Genomic DNA, 24,817 nt, shown 5'->3' on the forward strand with positions numbered 1-24,817 from the left:
AATATTAAACAATTATAAAAAGTTTCTACATAAAAAAAAAAATTTAGTCTGACCATTTTGTTATGATTCTATTCCTCTCTATGCTGGTAAACTTGAACATTCATAAATATGTAATTTCCATATGCATACCTTATGCAAATTTACGTATGCATCTTTAAGCTTTACAAAAACTAAAATTAATATTTTTACTTTTTATAAAGGAAAATATTTCTCCAATATTGTATCCTTTCAAGAGTCCAGACATGTCTAAAGACAAGAATATAGAGTCTTCTGAAAAATGCATTGAATTACAAATTCTGCATAATTGATTCACGCTATATAATTTGTTTTTCGAATGCATATCAGGGACAAATATATTGCTCATTACGGGACAGAGGAGAGGCATGAAATTGCCGAGATGACGGGTGTGGGGATCCATTGGAAGTTTACTCATTTCGATAGTCAAACTAAATTGGATGATTTTACTGTATAAACTAGTACGCCGTTGATAAAAAAACAATTAGGAAAAAAATTAAGCTTTTAGTGGAAGCAAAAAAATGTAATGTTATATATAATTCAGTATAGTAATGTCAGCAATTGTGTATCCAACATGATGTCGTGCTATTACAACAGATTGAGACTCTTGACATTCACTCTGGTGATCTCAGTGAACGTCCCTCTGCATCACGTGATGTCGCTCAATTCATCTTTAAAATGACTCATCTGAAGGACCTGACACTCAAGGGTCAGTATCACGATGCCTTCTACTCAACATCGTCATCGATGGCATCATCTGCAAAGGTATTGAATTGATCATATTTTGTTTGGACTCTTAGCAACACTCTTCATGTTTTTTTGACAGTGCGTCCCAGAAAAAATGAAACCGAGAACTATCGATGTTTTATCATAACTTAGTCACATTTATAATTAATAAATGACACATATTTGGAAAGCTTAGATTCTTCTCTTTCATTTAATGCAACTCAATTTGGTTTGAACATATGACTGTAAATATATAATGTGTATACGAACGATGCTTTGAACCCCAACATGCACTAATAAGGCAATGCATACTGTACAAACTTCTCGTCACCCAAATTCACCCAGAAGCTTGATAGAATACATTTTATTAAATCAGGAGCATGTTTAAAGCAACTTCTATGGTTCTAGCATGGGTAAAACTCCGATCATCGCTTTTAATTTGAACACTGCAATGTACACGAACAAAATGAACTATTATTAACAAGAATTAATAAGTATTGGGACTTTAGTCTATTAATAGGAGTTGTAATTAATTGTTATTGCAGTACAACCCGTCTTGAATGTATTTGCAATGAAACCTTGTTTAATACAATAACGCTATTAATATCACCAATCCCAATAGGATTTCCAAGTGTATACTGTTCAAAACAATATGATAAAACGCTAACTTAAATTATTATGAGATAACGTACTGAACCCATTTTTTAAATATTTTGTGAGATCACAATAGTTCCTTTAAAATGCGTAATGTTGTTAAGATATTATTTGATATTCATATCGATATCTAGATTATGAAAACAAAATAGGAACCAAACGGAAAATGGAAGGGGAAAAAAAAGCTTATTAAAACATCAGTATCAATGAAGGTGATTAATCAGGATAATATACTATTATGTTGATGTTTACGTTTCTAGCCTCACTATATTATTTGTGTACATGTTCATTGCAGGATGACCTGATTATCAAGAAGCCATGTGGACGCACGGCTTCAGAGGACCTGGCTGAATTCATGTGCTCATCACGATCACTGAGATCTGTTACGATCGATCTTACTCAAGTTACTGGTACTATGCATGATATTTTCTACTCGGTGCTTGCGAATAAAGCAGTCGATTCCAAGGTCAGTATAAATCTTTGTATCATCCACGTTGTCGTTTATTTGGTACGTCATTCTTTTAAAAAAATGGATGCCACATTCAGTCAGGATAATAGTTTTCCTGGTGTCATAAGATCGAAATGACTGAGGAGAAAACTGGGAAACAGAGATTTGGTTTTACAAAAGTACTTTAATTTCAAACATCTTGAATTCATTTTTAGTACAAAAAAGAGAGAATATTACATTAAAAAAAATGAAAAGGTTAAATTCCAACGGCATTTGAAAGACAATACTAATTTAGAACTTCCCTCAAAACGAAAGGGCTTTAAAAAGGCTTTTACTGGAAAAATAACGACCAGTAGTTGTCGAATCGACTAAAGTGATTGCAATCACCTAAGCAATAGTCAGATTTTCAGACCCTTTTACCGAATGGTCGTACGTTTTGTGCTGCACGAAGATTCAATCAGTCTTATTATGGCCATTACAAGTGGGTTATTGATGTAGAGAAATGCCCATGTTCCTGTTACAGCTCATTTTAGGTATGTTATTACCAAAGAAGAAGAAAAAATGTCAGTCAGTCACTAAATAGTGTCTGACAGTAAAGGCTAGAAGGTAAACGGATATCCTTGTATAATTTGAATATTATGACACTGCTAATGTTTAAATATCACAGATGGGACAAACATGACATATTCATAATTCCTGCAAAGTTCTACAGAATTTGATGTTGGCTGCAAAAGGGACTTAGTATCTTTAAACTATTTATGTTTGATGTTACATTTAATGATTTAAACCAGTGGGTTGCCAAATCAATTATTTTCGTCATTTTTGATCACTCTAATCTTAACTCCCCAATTCTTCCCTAATTTAAAGGATAAGCCCGTTCCAAAAATAATTTGCTTTTCATATATGCAGAAAAACATAAGCAAAACAGAGCCAAAACAAATTGAGTAAAGTCGGATAACTAATAATGAAATTGTGAATTTGTTAAAAACTACGGAACTTAGAAAACCACTACGCATATTGCCAATTTGGTTATCAGTTTATGACGTCATTGCCTCACTATTTAACAATTGCTTATGTGTTTATCCCATTCGTGTCCCTTTTTATCCACCAAACCTTGATTTTCCCATTCCTTTGACCAGGTTATGTGATTTGATTTGGATCATATTGCGTGCATGGCATTTCACAAAATCTTTCATGAACTTTGAAAAAATTGATACTATTTTCTGAATGAATTCATAATCATTGATTTTTATATAAATAGTTTATCAAAATTTTAATTTTCATCAATTAACTGAAACAAATTACTCTATATTAGTGCATCCACACAAAAACATATTACTATCAATATTTCTGCTTTTATTGAAAGTAATTTATTTTTTTAGTGGACTTGCCCTAACTTTAGTGAATGGTAAAGGATCGAGGAAGAAAACAAGATATCAATGTTTATAATGATTTTTGTTTCTCCCCGATCGCAAAAATACGAGAGAGTCAGTGTGATTAATGAATCTTATTCCCCGGCAAAAAGATGCCCTTACACTTTTAGGAAATCCCGGACCACTATATTAAAGGGTGTGTAGCATGACGAGACTCCGTGTCTTTCCCGTAGCCTGACATTGGTACACACGGAGGGTTAATACGTCTATTTTGGATGCGTACGATACGCCGCCATGACACTCCCCGTCAAGCCGCCCCGCATCGATCCAGCGGCCCGTTGATTGGTTGAGCACCCGTGTGCTTCGACCAATAGGCCTTGTCCGTTATTGTTCTAATTATTTGACACCCGGTCCACCCGGTCCACCCGTATAATATAAAATACGCTTGCGTACAATTTATTTTATCACGTGACGAAGTGTAGCAGAGGCACACGAAACGTCGTGATCTTTCAGATCCCTTGTTGACCATACATTGCGATTTGCGAAACAAACGAATGTCACTAGCGATATTATTTTTGATACTATATCCGCAATGAATAATACATTTAGCATTATAAATAACATTGTTTGCAAAAAAAGGAGAAGATTATGCTTTTGGATTAGTGATGGCTAAATTGTATAACCATAGCTTGACTCTTTGCATCTTTATATTCACTTTTATGTTGCAAAATTTTATTTTCATCGCTGATATTCATCAACTCATGTCATTTATTTTCTCCTTAAAGGTGACTATTATGGCAACCGTTGCAATAGTCTGGGAATATTCGATAACGGATCTTGAGAACACTATTAAAGCCCTACCAGTACAATTACTGTTTTAAAACAGATAGCCATTAGAATAATTTATAAAAAAGCTAAATCCAAAGCTAAACTTTTCTTATTTAAAACTCATATATTTCCAGTACCTATTGTCGTGATGTTATGTATTTTTTAACTAAGCATGTTTAAATCTGTACATGTTAAATATCTGTACATACCATTATTACAATACCCAACCAGACAATCCAATCATTTCCACCTTCCTCTCACTCGTATTCGTCTCGAAACACGGTCCAAAATATAGGAACTCACTTAACAACGAAAAGCTGGTGCAAAAGCAACTTGCTCTCTCTTTCTCTCTCCCTCTCTCTTTGCCACACACTCAAACACTTGCTTTATTTTCCTCTTTTCCCTTTCCTTTACCCTTGTAATGAATCTATTTCTTCTATGCTTGTACAGATGAACATTAATAAATATGTAATTTCCAGATGCATACTTAATGCAAATTTATGTTTGCATCTTTAAGATTTATAAACTGAAATGAATATTTTTACTTTTTATAAAGGAACGTATTTCTCCAATATTGTATCGTTTTCAAGAGTCCAGACATGTCTAGAGACTAGAATATAGAGTCTTCTGAAAAATGCATTGAATTACAAATTCTGCACAATTGATTCACGCTATATAATTTGTTTTTCGAATGCATATCAGGGACAAATATATTGCTCATTACGGGACAGAGGAGAGGCATGAAATTGCCGAGATGACGGGTGCGGGGATCCATTGGAAGTTTACTCATTTCGATAGTCAAACTAAATTGGATGATTTTACTGTATAAACTAGTACGCCGTTGATAAAAAAAACAATTAGGAAAAAAATTACGCTTTTAGTGGAAGCAAAAAAATGTAATGTTATAATAATGTCAGCAATTGTGTATCCAACATGATGTCGTGCTATTACAACAGATTGAGACTCTTGACATTCACTCTGATGATCTCAGTGAACGTCCCTCTGCATCACGTGATCTCGCTCAATTCATCTGTAAGATGACTCATCTGAAGAAGCTGACACTCAAGGGTCAGTATCACGATGCCTTCTACTCAACATCGTCATCGATGGCATCATCTGCAAAGGTATTGAATTGATCATATTTTGTTTGGACTCTTAGCAACACACTTCATGTTTTTTTGACAGTGCGTCCCAGAAAAAATGAAACCGAGAACTATCGATGTTTTATCATAACTTAGTCACATTTATAATTAATAAATGACACATATTTAGAAAGCTTAGATTCTTCTCTTTCATTTAATGCAACTCATATGATGCATATATCATGCATGAGTGATAAAAATGAATATGAAGAGAGGAAACCAAAAAGTCATTTGGCGGACGGTATCTGAATTTCAAAGAAAAAATATTATTTCTAAAAGTCGAGTTTCTGTCCTTTCATATGACACCTCAATCATGAAAAATGAGCAAGGAATGACAAAGTTCTGTTTGTTTAAATAGTGCTTGCAGTTCCATAATTTTATCAAACGAATTAGTTTTCATTGGCTCCCTGCCGTAGCAACAAGCAGAATTGACAAAAGACTTAACTCCGTTGCGTTGACAATCAGCCATGCATGAAGTCTTTCATCTACGGCCGTTTGTCAACGAAACAGAGTTAAGTCTTTTGTTAATTCTGTTTGTTGCTACAGCAGACAGTCAGTGAAAACAAATTCGTTTAATAAAATTATGGAAATGCATGCACTGCTTTAAACAAACAGAACTTTTTTTATTCCAAGCTCATTTTTCCGGACTAAGATGTCTTATGAAAGGGCAGAAACTCAACTTTCTAGAAATGTGATTTTCTCTTTGAAATTCAGATACCGTCCGCCAAATGACTTTTTGTTTTCCTCTCTTCAAATTCATTTTAATCACTCATGCGTGAAATATGGATTATACGAGTTGCACAAAATGAAAGAAGAGGATCTAAGCTTTACATATATATGTGTCATTTATCAATTATAATTGTGATTAAGTTACGATAAAACATCGATAATTCTCGGTTTCGTTTTTTCTGGGATGCACTGTATAGTCAAACGCAAGTGTACAATTTTACTCTCTCCATTGGAACACCGTGAAGGAGAAGCAGGTAGCAAAAGTTGATCGTTTCAGGAAGTGGATCCTAAAAGTGAATTTCCGTCATAATACAAAAACATGTGAAGATTATGAGATTAAATGTGCATGATATAAACCATATTTCAAATTTCATATGTCAATTCGAAATGCTACGGAATTACTAATGGAGAGACAGCTATTTCAATTGTGAATACTGATGAGACAAAATAGTTTAATTTACAGAACTTCACTAATGATGAACCGAATCAGTCCGTCCCTGTTTGTATTATTTATGTATCCTTTTGGTCATAGGCGCCGGAAGCGGGAGGGTCTGTTTTTTGTTATAGAGGTGAGAAGACATGAGCCCCTGAACGCTGGCGTACTGATGGGGGGAGGGGGGGGGGGGGTATTTCTTATTCGATACCAGTGATTTAAAAATGTTGCTGAAATGACATGATTTCCCGGTTTTTGTAAGTCATACCTTTTTATGCGTTTGTTGAAAAATTAGAAATTCCCAAATTTACAGTCGGGCGAAAAATATGCTTATTTAGAAGCCATTATGTCATGATTTGCAAAACGGCTGGGATCGGGGGCTCGAGCCCCCGTCACTTTTTGACAAAGTATGTTACAGAGAAAAAGAAAGAAAGAGAGAGAGAAAAAATAAGTGACCTGCCAATGTCACAAATGAGGTATCAAAATATGCTCATCTGACCTTAATTAAATGCCGAAAACCCCAGAGTTCACGAGAGCTCCGCTCCCGGACCCCACCAAGGGCCCAAAGGTAGTCCCCTGGATGCTCATCTGACCGTAATAAAATACCTGAAACCCAAGAGCTTCCGGGGCTCAGCCCACTGGCAGGCACGTAGCCACGTGTATTGTGTTAAGAGTTTTTCATTGTGGCATCGATATCAATTAAAACAAATTGTTGTTTCTTAAAAAGATTATTATTTGGTTGCTATTAGTAATAATTCAACATAATGTTGCTATCATAACAGATTGAGACTCTTGACATCCGCTCTGATGATCTCAATGACCGTCCTTCAGCATCACGTGATCTCGCTCAGTTCATCTGTAAGATGACTCATCTGAAGAAGCTGAAACTCTGCGGTCAGTATCACGATGACTTCTACTCAACATCGTCATCGATGGCATCATCTGCAAAGGTATTGATTTGATCATATTTTGTTAGACTCTTAGCAAATCACTACATGTTTTTGTTATACTGGAGGTGCATTCTTTCCTATACCGTGTGAGGCAAAAAAAAGTTTACACTTAGAAAATTGCTAATTATTTAAAAAATCATCTATGACCAGTAAATTATTATACATTTCATGAAAGAGTGTTTCATCCCAATTCATTTGGTATCATTCTTGTGTGGTATGTGTCCACGCTTGGATGAATAGGAGGCATTGTTTGGACTCTTAGCAAATCACTACATAATTTTGTTATACTGAGATGTACTCTTTCCTACATAGTGAAACGCAAGTATACAATTTTACTCTCCCTATTGGTACACCATTAAGAGGAAGCAGGTAAGAAAAGATGATCCTTTCATGAAGAGGATGCGAAAAGTGAATTGCTGTCATTATACAAAAACAGAATGAAGATTATATGATTGATAGTGAATAATATTGACCATATTTTTCATTTCATATGACAATTCGAAGTGCTACGGAAATACTGATGGAAAGACAGTTATATCAATTGTGAATACTGATGAGACTAAATAGTTAAATTTAAAAACCTACAAAAATGAAAAGTCAAATCTCTTTGTCCCCTTTGTATTATATCTGAAACCCTTTGGAAAATGCAAAATGTTTCATGTACATTATATTTTACACTTTTCTGTTATGCACAATTATTTTTTCAATATTTTGTTCTAAATCAAATTGCAGAAAAACGTATTGCTTTTATAAAATAATGACGATGGCAACTGAAGCATGATGTAATGTTTAAAATTATTTTTAAGAAGTGTAATGTCAGCAATTGTTTATCCAATACAATGTAACTATTATTACAGATTACGACTTGACATCCAATATGTGGATCGTCCAACCCCCCCCCCCCCTCCTCCTCCGCCACCCCTCATTCATTCCGACGTTTAAATGTAATAGGATCAGTAAAATTACCGGATCATAATAATTATGACCGCGGGATGAAAAATCCCCTCTTCTCTTACAATCATTGATCCATCACTATGATGTATTCGATAACATAATCAGGTTGTTCTGATTTCCCCCCGATTAAAAGCCCGCATTTTCCATGTAGAGTAGTGTAGTTGAGCACTGGTTTGTGACCGTTATGCCTTCTTGTATTATTAAACCCCTCGTCGACGAAGTCGGAGGCGATATACAGTACATGTAGTAAAGCTGCCGCACGTCCTTCCTTCTGTCCTTCGTAAAAAATCTGGTTTCCGTTTGATAACTTTAATAATAATTAACGGATTTTAATGAAATTTGATATGAAGGCAAGTGGTTTTAAAATACAGCCTATGTTTAAAGATGAAGATGAGTTCTGGTCATGCAATTGCAATGTGAAAGAAACGGTGTGGAATCGACCAGAAAAGGTTGATCATCTAGCATATAAGAATTTGTGTGTATTGCAAGGTTCTGGAATCATCAAAATGATAAGAAATTTGGCCAAGTCTTTGTAAAGTTACAAACACTGTACACAGAAAGATGTATATGTGACTACACGAACACGTGGCGTAAAAATCCTACCCCCGAGTTTTACGATGTTACATGACATATTTAGAATATGAAGGCATTTGAAGAGCCATGCTTTTCAGGGAACATGTCTTATCTGATGTTCTTCCACACTTGCATGATAAGAATGATAACGCTCACAAATTATTTTTCACCTCTTCCCAGAACTCAACCTTCACTTTAATTTCGGAGTATGTAGGTCAAAAGACAAATGTTATAGCTCATTAAATATGCGAAAATGCCTTCTTAGATATACGCGAAAATGTTTTTTTAATCCAATAACGTAAGTAATGGTGTTGAGCTCATACATCAAAGCTCAAAGTTCACATCCCATTGAATATGCAAACATTGCTCAATTAAGGTGAATTGTACCCGGCGAGGGGATGCTACGCTTTGCGTTGATTTCTTCTCTTTTGTTTTGTATGACTTTAGATCATGAGCCAAGACCTTCATTCATATTTACCCACTACTCCCTCAGCCAACAGATCAATGTGATCTAGAAAATATTATCATTTTCTTTATCAGTAATGCCCACAGTCCCGATTGGATCAATCAAAAGCATTGTTGTCACCTCTGTCGTTTAATACCTATCATTTATATGAATAAACACCATTATATCGGTCTCAAAACAATCGAGGAACTACCGAAATAAGTACTTATTTCAGGTGTCGAGACTTGTACATCATAAACATAATAAATGTGATTGTAATGAGAGTTTTTCATTGTGGCAACGATATTAATATAATTTAAAACGAATTGTTGATTCTAGAATATAGTATTATATGGTTGTTATTAGTATTCATTCAACATAATGTTGCTATCATAACAGATTGAGACTCTTAATATCGACTCTGATGATCTCGGTGAACGTCCTTCGGCATCACGTGATCTCGCTCAGTTCATCTGTAAGATGTCTCATCTGAAGAAGCTGACAATCCACAATCATTATCACGATAACTTCTACTCAACATCGTCATCGATGGCATCATCTGCAAAGGTATAGATGTGATCATATATTTTAGGACTCTTATTTGAAAAAAAAAAAAAAAAAAAAAAAAAAATAATAAAATAAAATATGGGCCACCACCCTTAAGAAATCCTGGAGCCGCGCATGAGGATGGCAACTGTCTCATGATGTAAAGTATAACAATATTTGTATGTATTTTAATGTCAGCAATTGTTTATCGAATACAATGTTACTTTTATAACAGATTAAGACTTGACATCCAGTATGTGGATCACTCCCCCTCCCCCTCCCAGACCAGTCACCACCACCCTCGCTCATTCCGACGTGAAAATGTAGAAGGGTCAGTAAAATTACCCGATCATATGCCCGGGGAAAAATGCCCTCTTCTCTGACATTCATGGATTCACTATTATAATGTCGTCAATAACATAATCAGGGACTTCAGACTATCCCCCCATTGAAAGCACACACTTTCCTTCAAGAGTAGTCTGTTTGGTGACTGCGTTGCGACCACCGTTCTGCCTTCTTCTTTTTCTCTTTTGTTCTGTAAGACTTTAGATCATGAGCCAAGTCCTTCATTCATATTTCCCCACTACTCCCTCAGTCAACAGGTCAATATGAGCTAGAAATATTATTATTGTTTTAAAATCCGTACTGCCAAGAGTTCCGATTGGATCAATCAAAAACATATTCATCACCTCTTTCGTTGCCGATCATTTGTGAATAAACACCATTGAATCGGTCTCAAAAGAATCGGGAAACTACCGAAATTAGTACTTTATTTCAGGTGTCAAGACTTGTACATCATAAACCTAATAAATGTGATTGTAATGAGAGTCTTTCATTGTGGCAACGATATTAATATAATTTAAAACGAATTTTTAATTCTTGAATATAGTTGTATTTGGTTGTTATTATTCATTCAACACAATGTTGCTATCATAACAGATTGAGACTCTTACCATCAAATCTGCTAAACTCAATGAACGTCCCTCGGCATCACGTGATCAAGCTCAGTTCATCTGTAAGATGACTCATCTGAAGGACCTGACACTCCACGGTCAGTGTCACGATGACTTCTACTCAACATCATTGTCGATGGCATCATCTGCAAAGGTATAGATGTGATCATATATTTTAGGACTCTTATTATTTAAAAAAAAAAAAAAAAAAAAAAAAAAAAAAATCAAAGTTGGGCCACCACCCCTAAGAAATCCTGGAGCCGCGCCTGAGGATGGCAACTGTCTCATGATGTAAAGTATAACAATATTTGTATGTATTTAATGTCAGCAATTGTTTATCGAATACAATGTTACTTTTATAACAGATTAAGACTTGAAATCCAGTATATGGATCACCCCCTTTCCCATCCACCAGCCCTAACTCATTCAGACGTATGAATGTAGTAGGATCAGTGAAATTACCAGATCATATGACCGCGGGATAAAATTCCCTGTTCTCTTACAATCATTGATCCATCACTATAACGTTGTCGATAACATAATCAGGTTGTTCTGATTTCCCCCGATTAAAAGCCCGCATTTTCCATGTAGAGTAGTGTAGTTGAGCACTGGTTTGTGACCGTTATGCCTTCTTGTATTATTAAACCCCTCGTCGACGAAGTCGAAGTCGATATACATGTAGTAAAGCTGCCGCACGTCCTTCCTTCTGTCCTTCCGTAAAAAATCTGGTTTCCGTTTGATAACTTTAATGTTTAACGGATGTAAATGAAATTTGATATGAAGGCACGTGGTTTTAAAATACAGCCTATGTTTAAAGATGAAGATGAGTTCTGGTCATGCGATTGCATTGTGAAAGAAACGGTGTGGAATCCACAAGAAAAGGTTGATCATCTAGCATATAGTAATTTGTGTGTATTGCAAGGTTCTGGAATCATCAAAATGATAAGAAATTTGGCCAAGTCTTGGTAAAGTTACAAACACTGTACACAGAAAGATGTATATGTGACTACACGAACACGTGGCGTAAAAATCCTACCCCCGAGTTTTACGATGTTACATGACATATTTTGAATATGAAGGCATTTGAAGAGCCATGCGTTTCAGGGAACATGTCTGATCTGATGTTCTTCCACACTTGCATGATAAGAATGATAACGCTCACAAATTATTTTTCACCTCTTCCCAGAACTCAACCTTCACTTTAATTTCGGAGTATGTAGGTCAAAAGACAAAGGTTATAGCTCATGAAATATGCGAAAATGCCTTCTTAGATATATGCGAAAATGTTTTTTTAATCCAATAACGTAAGTAATGGTGTTGAGTACATACATCAAAGCTCAAAGTTCACATCCCATTGAATATGCAAACATTGCTCAATTAAGGTGAATTGTACCCGGCAAGGGGATGCTACGCTTTGCGTTGATTTCTTCTCTTTTGTTTTGTATGACTTTAGATCATGAGCCAAGTCCTTCATTCAAATTTACCCACTACTCCCTCAGTCAACAGATCAATGTGATCTAGAAAATATTATCATTTTCTTTATCAGTAATGCCCACAGTCCCGATTGGATCAATCAAAAGCATTGTTGTCACCTCTGTCGTTTAATACCTATCATTTATATGAATAAACACCATTATATCGGTCTCAAAACAATCGAGGAACTACCGAAATAAGTACTTATTTCAGGTGTCAAGACTTGTACATCATAAACATAATAAATGTGATTGTAATGAGAGTTTTTCATTGTGGCAACGATATTAATATAATTTAAAACGAATTGTTGATTCTAGAATATAGTATTATATGGTTGTTATTAGTATTCATTCAACATATTGTTGCTATCATACAGATTGAGACTCTTGACATCCGCTCTGATGATCTCAATGACCGTCCCTCAGCATCACGTGATCTCGCTCAGTTCATCTGTAAGATGACTCATCTGAAGGACCTGAAACTCTGCGGTCAGTATCACGATGACCTCTACTCAACATCGTCATCGATGGCATCATCTGCAAAGGTATTGATTTGATCATATTTTGTTAGACTCTTAGCAAATCACTACATGTTTTTGTTATACTGGAGGTGCATTCTTTCCTATACCGTGTGAGGCAAAAAAAAGTTTACACTTAGAAAATTGCTAATTATTTAAAAAATCATCTATGACCAGTAAATTATTATACATTTCATGAAAGAGTGTTTCATCCCAATTCATTTGGTATCATTCTTGTGTGGTATGTGTCCACGCTTGGATGAATAGGAGGCATTGTTTGGACTCTTAGCAAATCACTACATAATTTTGTTATACTGAGATGTACTCTTTCCTACATAGTGAAACGCAAGTATACAATTTTACTCTCCCTATTGGTACACCATTAAGAGGAAGCAGGTAAGAAAAGATGATCCTTTCATGAAGAGGATGCGAAAAGTGAATTGCTGTCATTATACAAAAACAGAATGAAGATTATATGATTGATAGTGAATAATATTGACCATATTTTTCATTTCATATGACAATTCGAAGTGCTACGGAAATACTGATGGAAAGACAGTTATATCAATTGTGAATGCTGATGAGACTAAATAGTTAAATATAAAAACCTACAAAAATGAAAAGTCAAATCTCTTTGTCCCCGTTTGTATTATATCTGAAACCCTTTGGAAAATGCAAAGTGTTTCATGTACATTTTATTTCACACTTTTCTGTTATGCACAATTATTTTTTCAATATTTTGTTCTAAATCAAATTGCAGAAAAACGTATTGCTTTTATAAAATAATGACGATGGCAACTGAAGCATGATGTAATGTTTAAAATTATTTTTAAGAAGTGTAATGTCAGCAATTGTTTATCCGATACAATGTAACTATTATAACAAATTACGACTTGACATCCAATATGTGGATCGTCCACACCCCCCCCCCCCCTCCTCCTCCGCCACCCCTCATTCATTCCGACGTTTAAATGTAATATGATCAGTAAAATTACCGGATCATAATAATTATGACCGCGGGATGAAAAGTCCCCTCTTCTCTTACAATCATTGATCCATCACTATGGTGTATTCGATAACATAATCAGGTTGTTCTGATTTCCCCCGATTAAAAGCCCGCATTTTCCATGTAGAGTAGTGTAGTTGAGCACTGGTTTGTGACCGTTATGCCTTCTTGTATTATTAAACCCCTCGTCGACGAAGTCGAAGTCGATATACATGTAGTAAAGCTGCCGCACGTCCTTCCTTCTGTCCTTCCGTAAAAAATCTGGTTTCCGTTTGATAACTTTAATGTTTAACGGATGTAAATGAAATTTGATATGAAGGCACGTGGTTTTAAAATACAGCCTATGTTTAAAGATGAAGATGAGTTCTGGTCATGCGATTGCATTGTGAAAGAAACGGTGTGGAATCCACAAGAAAAGGTTGATCATCTAGCATATAGTAATTTGTGTGTATTGCAAGGTTCTGGAATCATCAAAATGATAAGAAATTTGGCCAAGTCTTGGTAAAGTTACAAACACTGTACACAGAAAGATGTATATGTGACTACACGAACACGTGGCGTAAAAATCCTACCCCCGAGTTTTACGATGTTACATGACATATTTTGAATATGAAGGCATTTGAAGAGCCATGCGTTTCAGGGAACATGTCTGATCTGATGTTCTTCCACACTTGCATGATAAGAATGATAACGCTCACAAATTATTTTTCACCTCTTCCCAGAACTCAACCTTCACTTTAATTTCGGAGTATGTAGGTCAAAAGACAAAGGTTATAGCTCATGAAATATGCGAAAATGCCTTCTTAGATATATGCGAAAATGTTTTTTTAATCCAATAACGTAAGTAATGGTGTTGAGTACATACATCAAAGCTCAAAGTTCACATCCCATTGAATATGCAAACATTGCTCAATTAAGGTGAATTGTACCCGGCGAGGGGATGCTACGCTTTGCGTTGATTTCTTCTCTTTTGTTTTGTATGACTTTAGATCATGAGCCAAGTCCTTCATTCAAATTTACCCACTACTCCCTCAGTCAACAGATCAATGTGATCTAGAAAATATTATCATTTTCTTTATCAGTAATGCCCACAGTCCCGATTGGATCAATCAAAAGCATTGTTGTCACCTCTGTCGTTTAATACCTATCATTTATATGAATAAACACCATTATATCGGTCTCAAAACAATCGAGGAACTACCGAAATAAGTACTTATTTCAGGTGTCAAGACTTGTACATCATAAACATAATAAATGTGATTGTAATGAGAGTTTTTCATTGTGGCAACGATATTAATATAATTTAAAACGAATTGTTGATTCTAGAATATAGTATTATATGGTTGTTATTAGTATTCATTCAACATATTGTTGCTATCATACAGATTGAGACTCTTGACATCCGCTCTGATGATCTCAATGACCGTCCCTCAGCATCACGTGATCTCGCTCAGTTCATCTGTAAGATGACTCATCTGAAGGACCTGAAACTCTGCGGTCAGTATCACGATGACCTCTACTCAACATCGTCATCGATGGCATCATCTGCAAAGGTATTGATTTGATCATATTTTGTTAGACTCTTAGCAAATCACTACATGTTTTTGTTATACTGGAGGTGCATTCTTTCCTATACCGTGTGAGGCAAAAAAAAGTTTACACTTAGAAAATTGCTAATTATTTAAAAAATCATCTATGACCAGTAAATTATTATACATTTCATGAAAGAGTGTTTCATCCCAATTCATTTGGTATCATTCTTGTGTGGTATGTGTCCACGCTTGGATGAATAGGAGGCATTGTTTGGACTCTTAGCAAATCACTACATAATTTTGTTATACTGAGATGTACTCTTTCCTACATAGTGAAACGCAAGTATACAATTTTACTCTCCCTATTGGTACACCATTAAGAGGAAGCAGGTAAGAAAAGATGATCCTTTCATGAAGAGGATGCGAAAAGTGAATTGCTGTCATTATACAAAAACAGAATGAAGATTATATGATTGATAGTGAATAATATTGACCATATTTTTCATTTCATATGACAATTCGAAGTGCTACGGAAATACTGATGGAAAGACAGTTATATCAATTGTGAATGCTGATGAGACTAAATAGTTAAATATAAAAACCTACAAAAATGAAAAGTCAAATCTCTTTGTCCCCGTTTGGATTATATCTGAAACCCTTTGGAAAATGCAAAGTGTTTCATGTACATTTTATTTCACACTTTTCTGTTATGCACAATTATTTTTTCAATATTTTGTTCTAAATCAAATTGCAGAAAAACGTATTGCTTTTATAAAATAATGACGATGGCAACTGAAGCATGATGTAATGTTTAAAATTATTTTTAAGAAGTGTAATGTCAGCAATTGTTTATCCGATACAATGTAACTATTATAACAAATTACGACTTGACATCCAATATGTGGATCGTCCACACCCCCCCCCCCCCCTCCTCCTCCGCCACCCCTCATTCATTCCGACGTTTAAATGTAATAGGATCAGTAAAATTACCGGATCATAATAATTATGACCGCGGGATGAAAAGTCCCCTCTTCTCTTACAATCATTGATCCATCACTATGGTGTATTCGATAACATAATCAGGTTGTTCTGATTTCCCCCGATTAAAAGCCCGCATTTTCCATGTAGAGTAGTGTAGTTGAGCACTGGTTTGTGACCGTTATGCCTTCTTGTATTATTAAACCCCTCGTCGACGAAGTCGAAGTCGATATACATGTAGTAAAGCTGCCGCACGTCCTTCCTTCTGTCCTTCCGTAAAAAATCTGGTTTCCGTTTGATAACTTTAATGTTTAACGGATGTAAATGAAATTTGATATGAAGGCACGTGGTTTTAAAATACAGCCTATGTTTAAAGATGAAGATGAGTTCTGGTCATGCGATTGCATTGTGAAAGAAACGGTGTGGAATCCACAAGAAAAGGTTGATCATCTAGCATATAGTAATTTGTGTGTATTGCAAGGTTCTGGAATCATCAAAATGATAAGAAATTTGGCCAAGTCTTGGTAAAGTTACAAACACTGTACACAGAAAGATGTATATGTGACTACACGAACACGTGGCGTAAAAATCCTACCCCCGAGTTTTACGATGTTACATGACATATTTAGAATATGAAGGCATTTGAAGAGCCATGCGTTTCAGGGAACATGTCTTATCTGATGTTCTTCCACACTTGCATGATAAGAATGATAACGCTCACAAATTATTTTTCACCTCTTCCCAGAACTCAACCTTCACTTTAATTTCGGAGTATGTAGGTCAAAAGACAAAGGTTATAGCTCATTAAATATGCGAAAATGCCTTCTTAGATATACGCGAAAATGTTTTTTTAATCCAATAACTTAAGTAATGGTGTTGAGTACATACATCAAAGCTCAAAGTTCACATTCCATTGAATATGCAACATTGCTCAATTAAGGTGAATTGTACCCGGCGAGGGGATGCTACGCTTTGCGTTGATTTCTACTCTTTTGTTTTGTATGACTTTAGATCATGAGCCAAGTCCTTCATTCATATTTACCCACTACTCCCTCAGCCAACATATCAATGTGAGCTAGAAAATATTATCATTTTCTTTATCAGTAATGCCCACAGTCCCGATTGGATCAATCAAAAGCATTGTTGTCACCTCTGTCGTTTAATACCTATCATTTATATGAATAAACACCATTATATCGGTCTCAAAACAATCGAGGAACTACCGAAATAAGTACTTATTTCAGGTGTCAAGACTTGTACATCATAAACATCATAAATGTGATTGTAATGAGAGTTTTTCATTGTGGCAACGATATTTATATAATTTAAAACGAATTGTTGATTCTAGAATATAGTATTATATGGATGTTATTAGTATATATTCAACATATTGTTGCTATCATAACAGATTGAGACTCTTGACATCCGCTCTGATGATCTCAATGACCGTCCCTCAGCATCACGTGATCTCGCTCAGTTCATCTGTAAGATGACTCGTCTGAAGGACCTGACACTCTGCGGTCAGTATCACGATGACCTCTACTCAACATCGTCATCGATGGCATCATCTGCAAAGGTATTGATTTGATCATATTTTGTTAGACTCTTAGCAAATCACTACAAGTCATGTTTTTGTTATACTGGAAGTGCATTCTTTCCTATACCGTGTGAGGCAAAAAAAAGTTTACACTTAGAAAATTGCTAATTATTTAAAAAATCATCTATGACCAGTAAATTATTATACATTTCATGAAAGAGTGTTTCCTCCCAATTCATTTGGTATCATTCTTGTGTGGTATGTGTCCACGCTTGGATGAATAGGAGGCATTGTTTGGACTCTTAGCAAATCAGTACATAATGTTGTTATACTGAGATGTACTCTTTCCTACATAGTGAAACGCAAGTATACAATTTTACTCTCCCTATTGGTACACCATTAAGAGGAAGTAGGTAAGAAAAGATGATCCTTTCATGAAGTGGATGCGAAAAGTGAATTGCTGTCATTATACAAAAACAGAATGAAGATTATATGATTGATAGTGAATAATATTGACCATATTTTTCATTTCATATGACAATTCGAAGTGCTACGGAAATACTGATGGAAAGACAGTTATATCAATTGTGAATACTGATGAGACTAAATAGTTAAATATAAAAACCTACAAAAATGAAAAGTCAAATCTCTTTGTCCCCGTTTGTATTATATCTGAAACCCTTTGGAAAATGCAAAGTGTTTCATGTACATTTTATTTCACACTTTTCTGTTATGCACAATTATTTTTTCAATATTTTGTTCTAAATCAAATTGCAGAAAAACGTATTGCTTTTATAAAATAATGACGATGGCAACTAAAGCATGATGTAATGTTTAAAATTATTTTTAAGAAGTGTAATGTCAGCAATTGTTTATCCAATACAATGTAACTATTATAACAGATTACGACTTGACATCCAATATGTGGATCGTCCACCCCCCCCCCCTCCTCCTCCGCCACCCCTCATTCATTCCGACGTTTAAATGTAATAGGATCAGTAAAATTACCGGATCATAATAATTATGACCGCGGGATGAAAAATCCCCTCTTCTCTTACAATCATTGATCCATCACTATGGTGTATTCGATAACATAATCAGGTTGTTCTGATTTCCCCCGATTAAAAGCCCGTATTTTCCATGTAGAGTAGTGTAGTTGAGCACTGGTTTGTGACCGTTATGCCTTCTTGTATTATTAAACCCCTCGTCGACGAAGTCAGAGGCGATATACAGTACATGTAGTAAAGCTGCCGCACGTCCTTCCTTCTGTCCTTCCGTAAAAAATCTGGTTTCCGTTTGATAACTTTAATGTTTAACGGATGTAAATGAAATTTGATATGAAGGCACGTGGTTTAAAATACAGCCTATGTTTAAAGATGAAGATGAGTTCTGGTCATGCGATTGCATTGTGAAAGAAACGGTGTGGAATCCACAAGAAAAGGTTGATCATCTAGCATATAGTAATTTGTGTGTATTGCAAGGTTCTGGAATCATCAAAATGATAAGAAATTTGGCCAAGTCTTGGTAAAGTTACAAACACTGTACACAGAAAGATGTATATGTGACTACACGAACACGTGGCGTAAAAATCCTACCCCCGAGTTTTACGATGTTACATTACATATTTAGAATATGAAGGCATTTGAAGAGCCATGCGTTTCAGGGAACATGTCTTATCTGATGTTCTTCCACACTTGCATGATAAGAATGATAACGCTCACAAATTATTTTTCACCTCTTCCCAGAACTCAACCTTCACTTTAATTTCGGAGTATGTAGGTCAAAAGACAAAGGTTATAGCTCATTAAATATGCGAAAATGCCTTCTTAGATATACGCGAAAATGTTTTTTTAATCCAATAACGTAAGTAATGGTGTTGAGTACATACATCAAAGCTCAAAGTTCACATCCCATTGAATATGCAAACATTGCTCAATTAAGGTGAATTGTACCCGGCGAGGGGATGCTACGCTTTGCGTTGATTTCTACTCTTTTGTTTTGTATGACTTTAGATCATGAGCCAAGTCCTTCATTCATATTTACCCACTACTCCCTCAGCCAACAGATCAATGTGAGCTAGAAAATATTATCATTTTCTTTATCAGTAATGCCCACAGTCCCGATTGGATCAATCAAAAGCATTGTTGTCACCTCTGTCGTTTAATACCTATCATTTATATGAATAAACACCATTATATCGGTCTCAAAACAATCGAGGAACTACCGAAATAAGTACTTATTTCAGGTGTCAAGACTTGTACATCTTAAACATAATAAATGTAATATGATGAGAGTTTTTCATTGTGGCAACGATATTATTACAATTTAAAACAATTTGTTGATTCTTGAATTTAGTTTATTTGGTTGTTATTAGTATTCATTCAACATAATGTTGCTATCATAACAGATTGAGACTCTTAAGTTTGACTCTGATGATCTCGGTAAACGTCCCTCGGCATCACGTGATCTCGCTCAGTTCATCTGTAAGATGACTCATCTGAAGGACCTGACACTCGACGGTCGGTATCACGATGACTTCTATTCAACATCATCATCGCAGGCATCATCTGCAAAGGTATAGATGTGATCATATATTTTAGGACTCTTATTTTTAAAAAAAATTAAAAAAATAATAATAATAATAAAATAAAATATAGGCCACCACCCTTAAGAAATCCTGGAGCCGCGCATGAGGATGGCAACTGTCTCATGATGTAAAGTATAACAATATTTGTATGTATTTTAATGTCAGCATTTGTTTATCGAATACAATGTTACTTTTATAACAGATTAAAACTTGACATCCAGTATGTGGATCGCTCCCCCTCCCCCTCCCTGACCAGTCACCACCACCCTCGCTCATTCCGACGTGAAAATGTAGAAGGGTCAGTAAAATTACCCGATCATATGCCCGGGGAAAAATGCCCTCTTCTCTGACATTCATGGATTCACTATTATAATGTCGTCAATAACATAATCAGGGAGTTCAGACTATCCCCCGATTGAAAGCACACACTTTCCTTCAAGAGTAGTCTGTTTGGTGACTGCGTTGCGACCACCGTTCTGCCTTCTTCTTTTTTCTCTTTTGTTCTGTAAGACTTTAGATCATGAGCCAAGTCCTTCATTCATATTTCCCCACTACTCCCTCAGTCAACAGGTCAATATGAGCTAGAAATATTATTATTTTTTTAAAATCCGTACTGCCAAGAGTTCCGATTGGATCAATCAAAAACATATTCATCACCTCTTTCGTTGCCTATCATTTTTGAATAAACACCATTGAATCGGTCTCAAAAGAATCGGGAAACTACCGAAATTAGTACTTTATTTTAGGTGTCAAGACTTGTACATCATAAACCTAATAAATGTGATTGTAATGAGAGTCTTTCATTGTGGCAACGATATTAATATAATTTAAAACGAATTGTTGATTCTAGAATATAATATTATATGGTTGTTATTAGTATTCATTCAAGATAATGTTGGTATCATAACAGATTGAGACTCTTAATATCGACTCTCATGATCTCAGGGAACGTCCCTATGCATCACGTGATCTCGCTCAGTTCATCTGTAAGATGACTCATCTGAAGGACCTGACACTGAACGGTCATTATCACGATGACTTCTACTCAACATCGTCATCGATAGCATCATCTGCAAAGGTATTGATTTGATCATATTTTGTTAGACTCTTAGCAAATCAATACATGTTTTTGTTATACTGGAAGTGCACTCTTTTCTATATAGTCATACGCAAGTGTACAATTTTACTCTCCCTATTGGAACACCGTAACGGAGAAGCAGGCAGGAAAAGTTGATCGTTTCAGGAAATGGATGTTAAAAGTGAACTTTCTGTCGTAATACAAAAACAAAATGAAGATTATATGATTGATAGTGAATAATATTTGTGAATTTGGTAATTGAAAAGTGTTCCATGTATGTTTGTTTTTACAATTTTCTTCAATCAAATGTCTGTATAACGTATTGCTTATGTAAATGAATGAGGATGGCAACTGTCTCATGATGTAAAGTATAACAATATATATATTTTTTTAATGTCAGCAATTGTTTACCCAATACAATGTTCCTATTCAAACAGATTGAGACTTGACATCTAGTATGTGGATCACCCCGCCCATCTCTCACCACCACCACCTCACTCATTCCGACGTGAAAATGTAGTAGGGTCAGTAAAATAAACGGATCATATGCCCGGGAAAAAAAAAAATCTCTTCCTCTCTTACAATCATGGATCCACCATTATACTGTTGTCAATAACATAATCAGGGTGTTCAGACTATCCCCCGATTGAAAGGGCACATTTTCGTTCAAGAGTAGTCTGTTTGGTGACTGCTTTGCAACCACCGTTCTGCCTTCTTCTTTTATTCTCTTTTGTGTACGTCTTTAGATCATGAGCCAAGTCCTTCATTCATATTTCCCCACTACTCCCTCCGTCAACAGGTCAACATGATCTAGAAAATATTATAATTTACTTTATCCGCAATGCCTACAGTCTCGATGGGATCAATCAAAAACAAACTGATCACCTCTGTCATTATCTTTCAGTTATGAATAAACACTATTGAATTGGTCTCAAAAGAAGCCAAGAACTATTGAAAGTGGTACTAATTTCAGGTGTCAAGATTTGTATATCATACACAAAATAAATGATATTGTGTTAGGAGTTTATCTAACACAATGTTACTATACGGCAACGATATTAATATAATTTTTACTGAATTGTTGATTCTCGAATATAGTTTTGTTTGGTTGTTATTAGTATTCATTCAACATAATGTTGCTATCATAACAGATTGAGGCTGTTCCAGTTTGGATTATATCTGAAACCCTTTGGAAACTGCAAAGTGTTCCATGTACTTTTTATTTTACACTTTCCTGTTATGTACAATTATTTTTTTAATATTTTGTTCTAAATCAAATTGCAGAAAAACGTATAGCTTAAGTAAAATAATGAGGATGGCAACTGAAGCATGATGTAATGTTTAAAATTATTTTTAAGAAGTGTAATGTCAGCAATTGTTTATCCAATACAATGTAACTATTATAACAGATAAAGACTTGACATCCAGTATGTGGATCGTCCCCCCTCCTCCTCCGCCACCCCTCTTTCATTCCGACGTTTAAATGTAGTAGGATCAGTAAAATTACCGGATCATATGACCGCAGGATAAAATACCCTCTTTTCTGACAATCATGGATCCATCAATATAATGTAGTCGATAACATAATCAGGGTGTTCTGATTTCCCCCTATTAAAGGCACACGTTTTCCATGTAGAGTAGTGTGGTTGAGGACTGGCTTGTGACCGTTATACCTTCTTGTTTTATTAAACCCCTCGTCGACGAATATAATATGAAGGCACATGGTATTAAAATACAGCCTATGTTTAATTTTGGAGTTTGTAGGTCAAAGGACAAAAGGTCATAGCTCATTAAATATGCGAAAATGCCTACTTAGATATACGCGAAAACGTTTTTTTTTAAATCCAATAACGTAAGTAATGTTGTTGAGTACACACGTCAAAGCTCAAAGGTCACATCCCATTGAATATGCAAACATTGCTCAATTAAGGAAATTGTACCTGGCGAGGGGATGCTACGCTTTGCGTTGACTTCTTCTCTTTTGTTCCGTTAGAATTTAGATCAGGAGCCAAGTCCTTCATTCATATTTACCCACTACTCCCTCAGTCAACAGGTCAACATGATCTAGGAAATATTATAATTTTCTTTATCCGCAATGCCTACAGTCTCGATTGGATCAATAAAAAACAAACTAATCACCTCTGTCATTATCTATCATTTATGAATAAACGCCATTGAATCGGTCTCAAAGAAGCCATAAACTATTGACATTAGTTTTAGTTTCAGGTGTCAAGATCACTTGTACATCTTAAGCATAATAAATAGGATTGTGAAGAGAGTTTTTCATTGTGGCAACGATATTATTACAATTTTAAAACAAGTTGTTGATTCTTAAATATAGTATATTTGGTTGTGATATTAGTATTCATTCAACATAATGTTGCTATCATAACAGATTGAGACTCTTAAGTTTGACTCTGATGATCTCGGTAAACGTCCCTCGGCATCACGTGATGTCGCTCATTTCATCTGTAAGATGACTCATCTGAAGGACCTGAAACTCTGGGGTCAGTATCACGATGACTTCTACTCAACATCGTCATCGATGGCAACATCTGCAAAGGTATTAATTTGATCGTATGTTCCAGGGCTCTCAACAAATCACTACATGTTTTGGATATACTAGAGGTGTACTCGTTCCTATATAGTCAAACGCAATTGTACAATTTTACTCTCCTTATTGATACACCGTTAAAGGTAAAGACCAGTTATGGTCATGCGATCGCATTGTGAAAGAAACGTTGTGGAATCGATCAGTAAAGGTTGATCATCTAGCATCTAGCATCTGCAAGGTTCTGGAATCATCAAAATGATAAGAAATTTGGCCCATTCTTCGTAAAGTTACAAGCACTATACACAGAAAGATGTATTTGCGACTACCCTATATCTCTCACAGACCATGAGAGAAACAAATTTACCAAATATATGAATTAGTAGGCGGTTTCCCGGCAATTTTTTTATCATCATGTATTAGTCAAAACATATTCTTTCACATGATTGGTAATGAGAGCTTCCATTTCATTTTTTGAAATTGGGGCGTTTCCAATACTGGTCTTTACCTTTAAGAGAAGGTACAACAAGTTGATCGTTTCTGAAAGTGGATGATAAAGTTAAACTTCCTGTCAAAATATAAAAACAGAATGAAAATTATTGGACTAATAGTCAACATATAAATTTCATATGACAATTCGAAGTGCTTCGGGATTGCTAATACAGAGACAGTCATTTCAATCGTGAGTACTGATGAGACTAAATATTAAAATTTATAAACCTTCAAATATGTAAATCCGAATTTCTTCGTCCCCCTTTGTATTATTGCTGTAACCCTTTGGAAATTGCA

At 35.3% G+C, this 24,817-nt stretch overlaps 1 protein-coding gene across 1 annotated transcript in view; it reads left to right on the top strand.

Annotated features, from left to right (window-relative positions):
- Positions 1 to 24,817, top strand: part of LOC115928206 (NLR family CARD domain-containing protein 3-like) — a 34,412-nt gene that overhangs the window by 4,254 nt on the left and 5,341 nt on the right. The window contains exons 3-9 of the mRNA XM_030995161.1: positions 1,691 to 1,861; positions 5,001 to 5,168; positions 7,131 to 7,298; positions 12,619 to 12,786; positions 15,151 to 15,318; positions 17,684 to 17,851; positions 20,220 to 20,387. Of these exons, the coding sequence (XP_030851021.1) occupies positions 1,691 to 1,861; positions 5,001 to 5,168; positions 7,131 to 7,298; positions 12,619 to 12,786; positions 15,151 to 15,318; positions 17,684 to 17,851; positions 20,220 to 20,387 (1,179 nt within the window). The remainder of the gene's footprint in view (positions 1 to 1,690; positions 1,862 to 5,000; positions 5,169 to 7,130; positions 7,299 to 12,618; positions 12,787 to 15,150; positions 15,319 to 17,683; positions 17,852 to 20,219; positions 20,388 to 24,817) is intronic.

The sequence above is a fragment of the Strongylocentrotus purpuratus genome, unplaced genomic scaffold (assembly GCF_000002235.5).
Source record: "Strongylocentrotus purpuratus isolate Spur 01 unplaced genomic scaffold, Spur_5.0 spur5_scaffold_21, whole genome shotgun sequence".
NCBI lineage: Eukaryota > Metazoa > Echinodermata > Echinoidea > Camarodonta > Strongylocentrotidae > Strongylocentrotus > Strongylocentrotus purpuratus.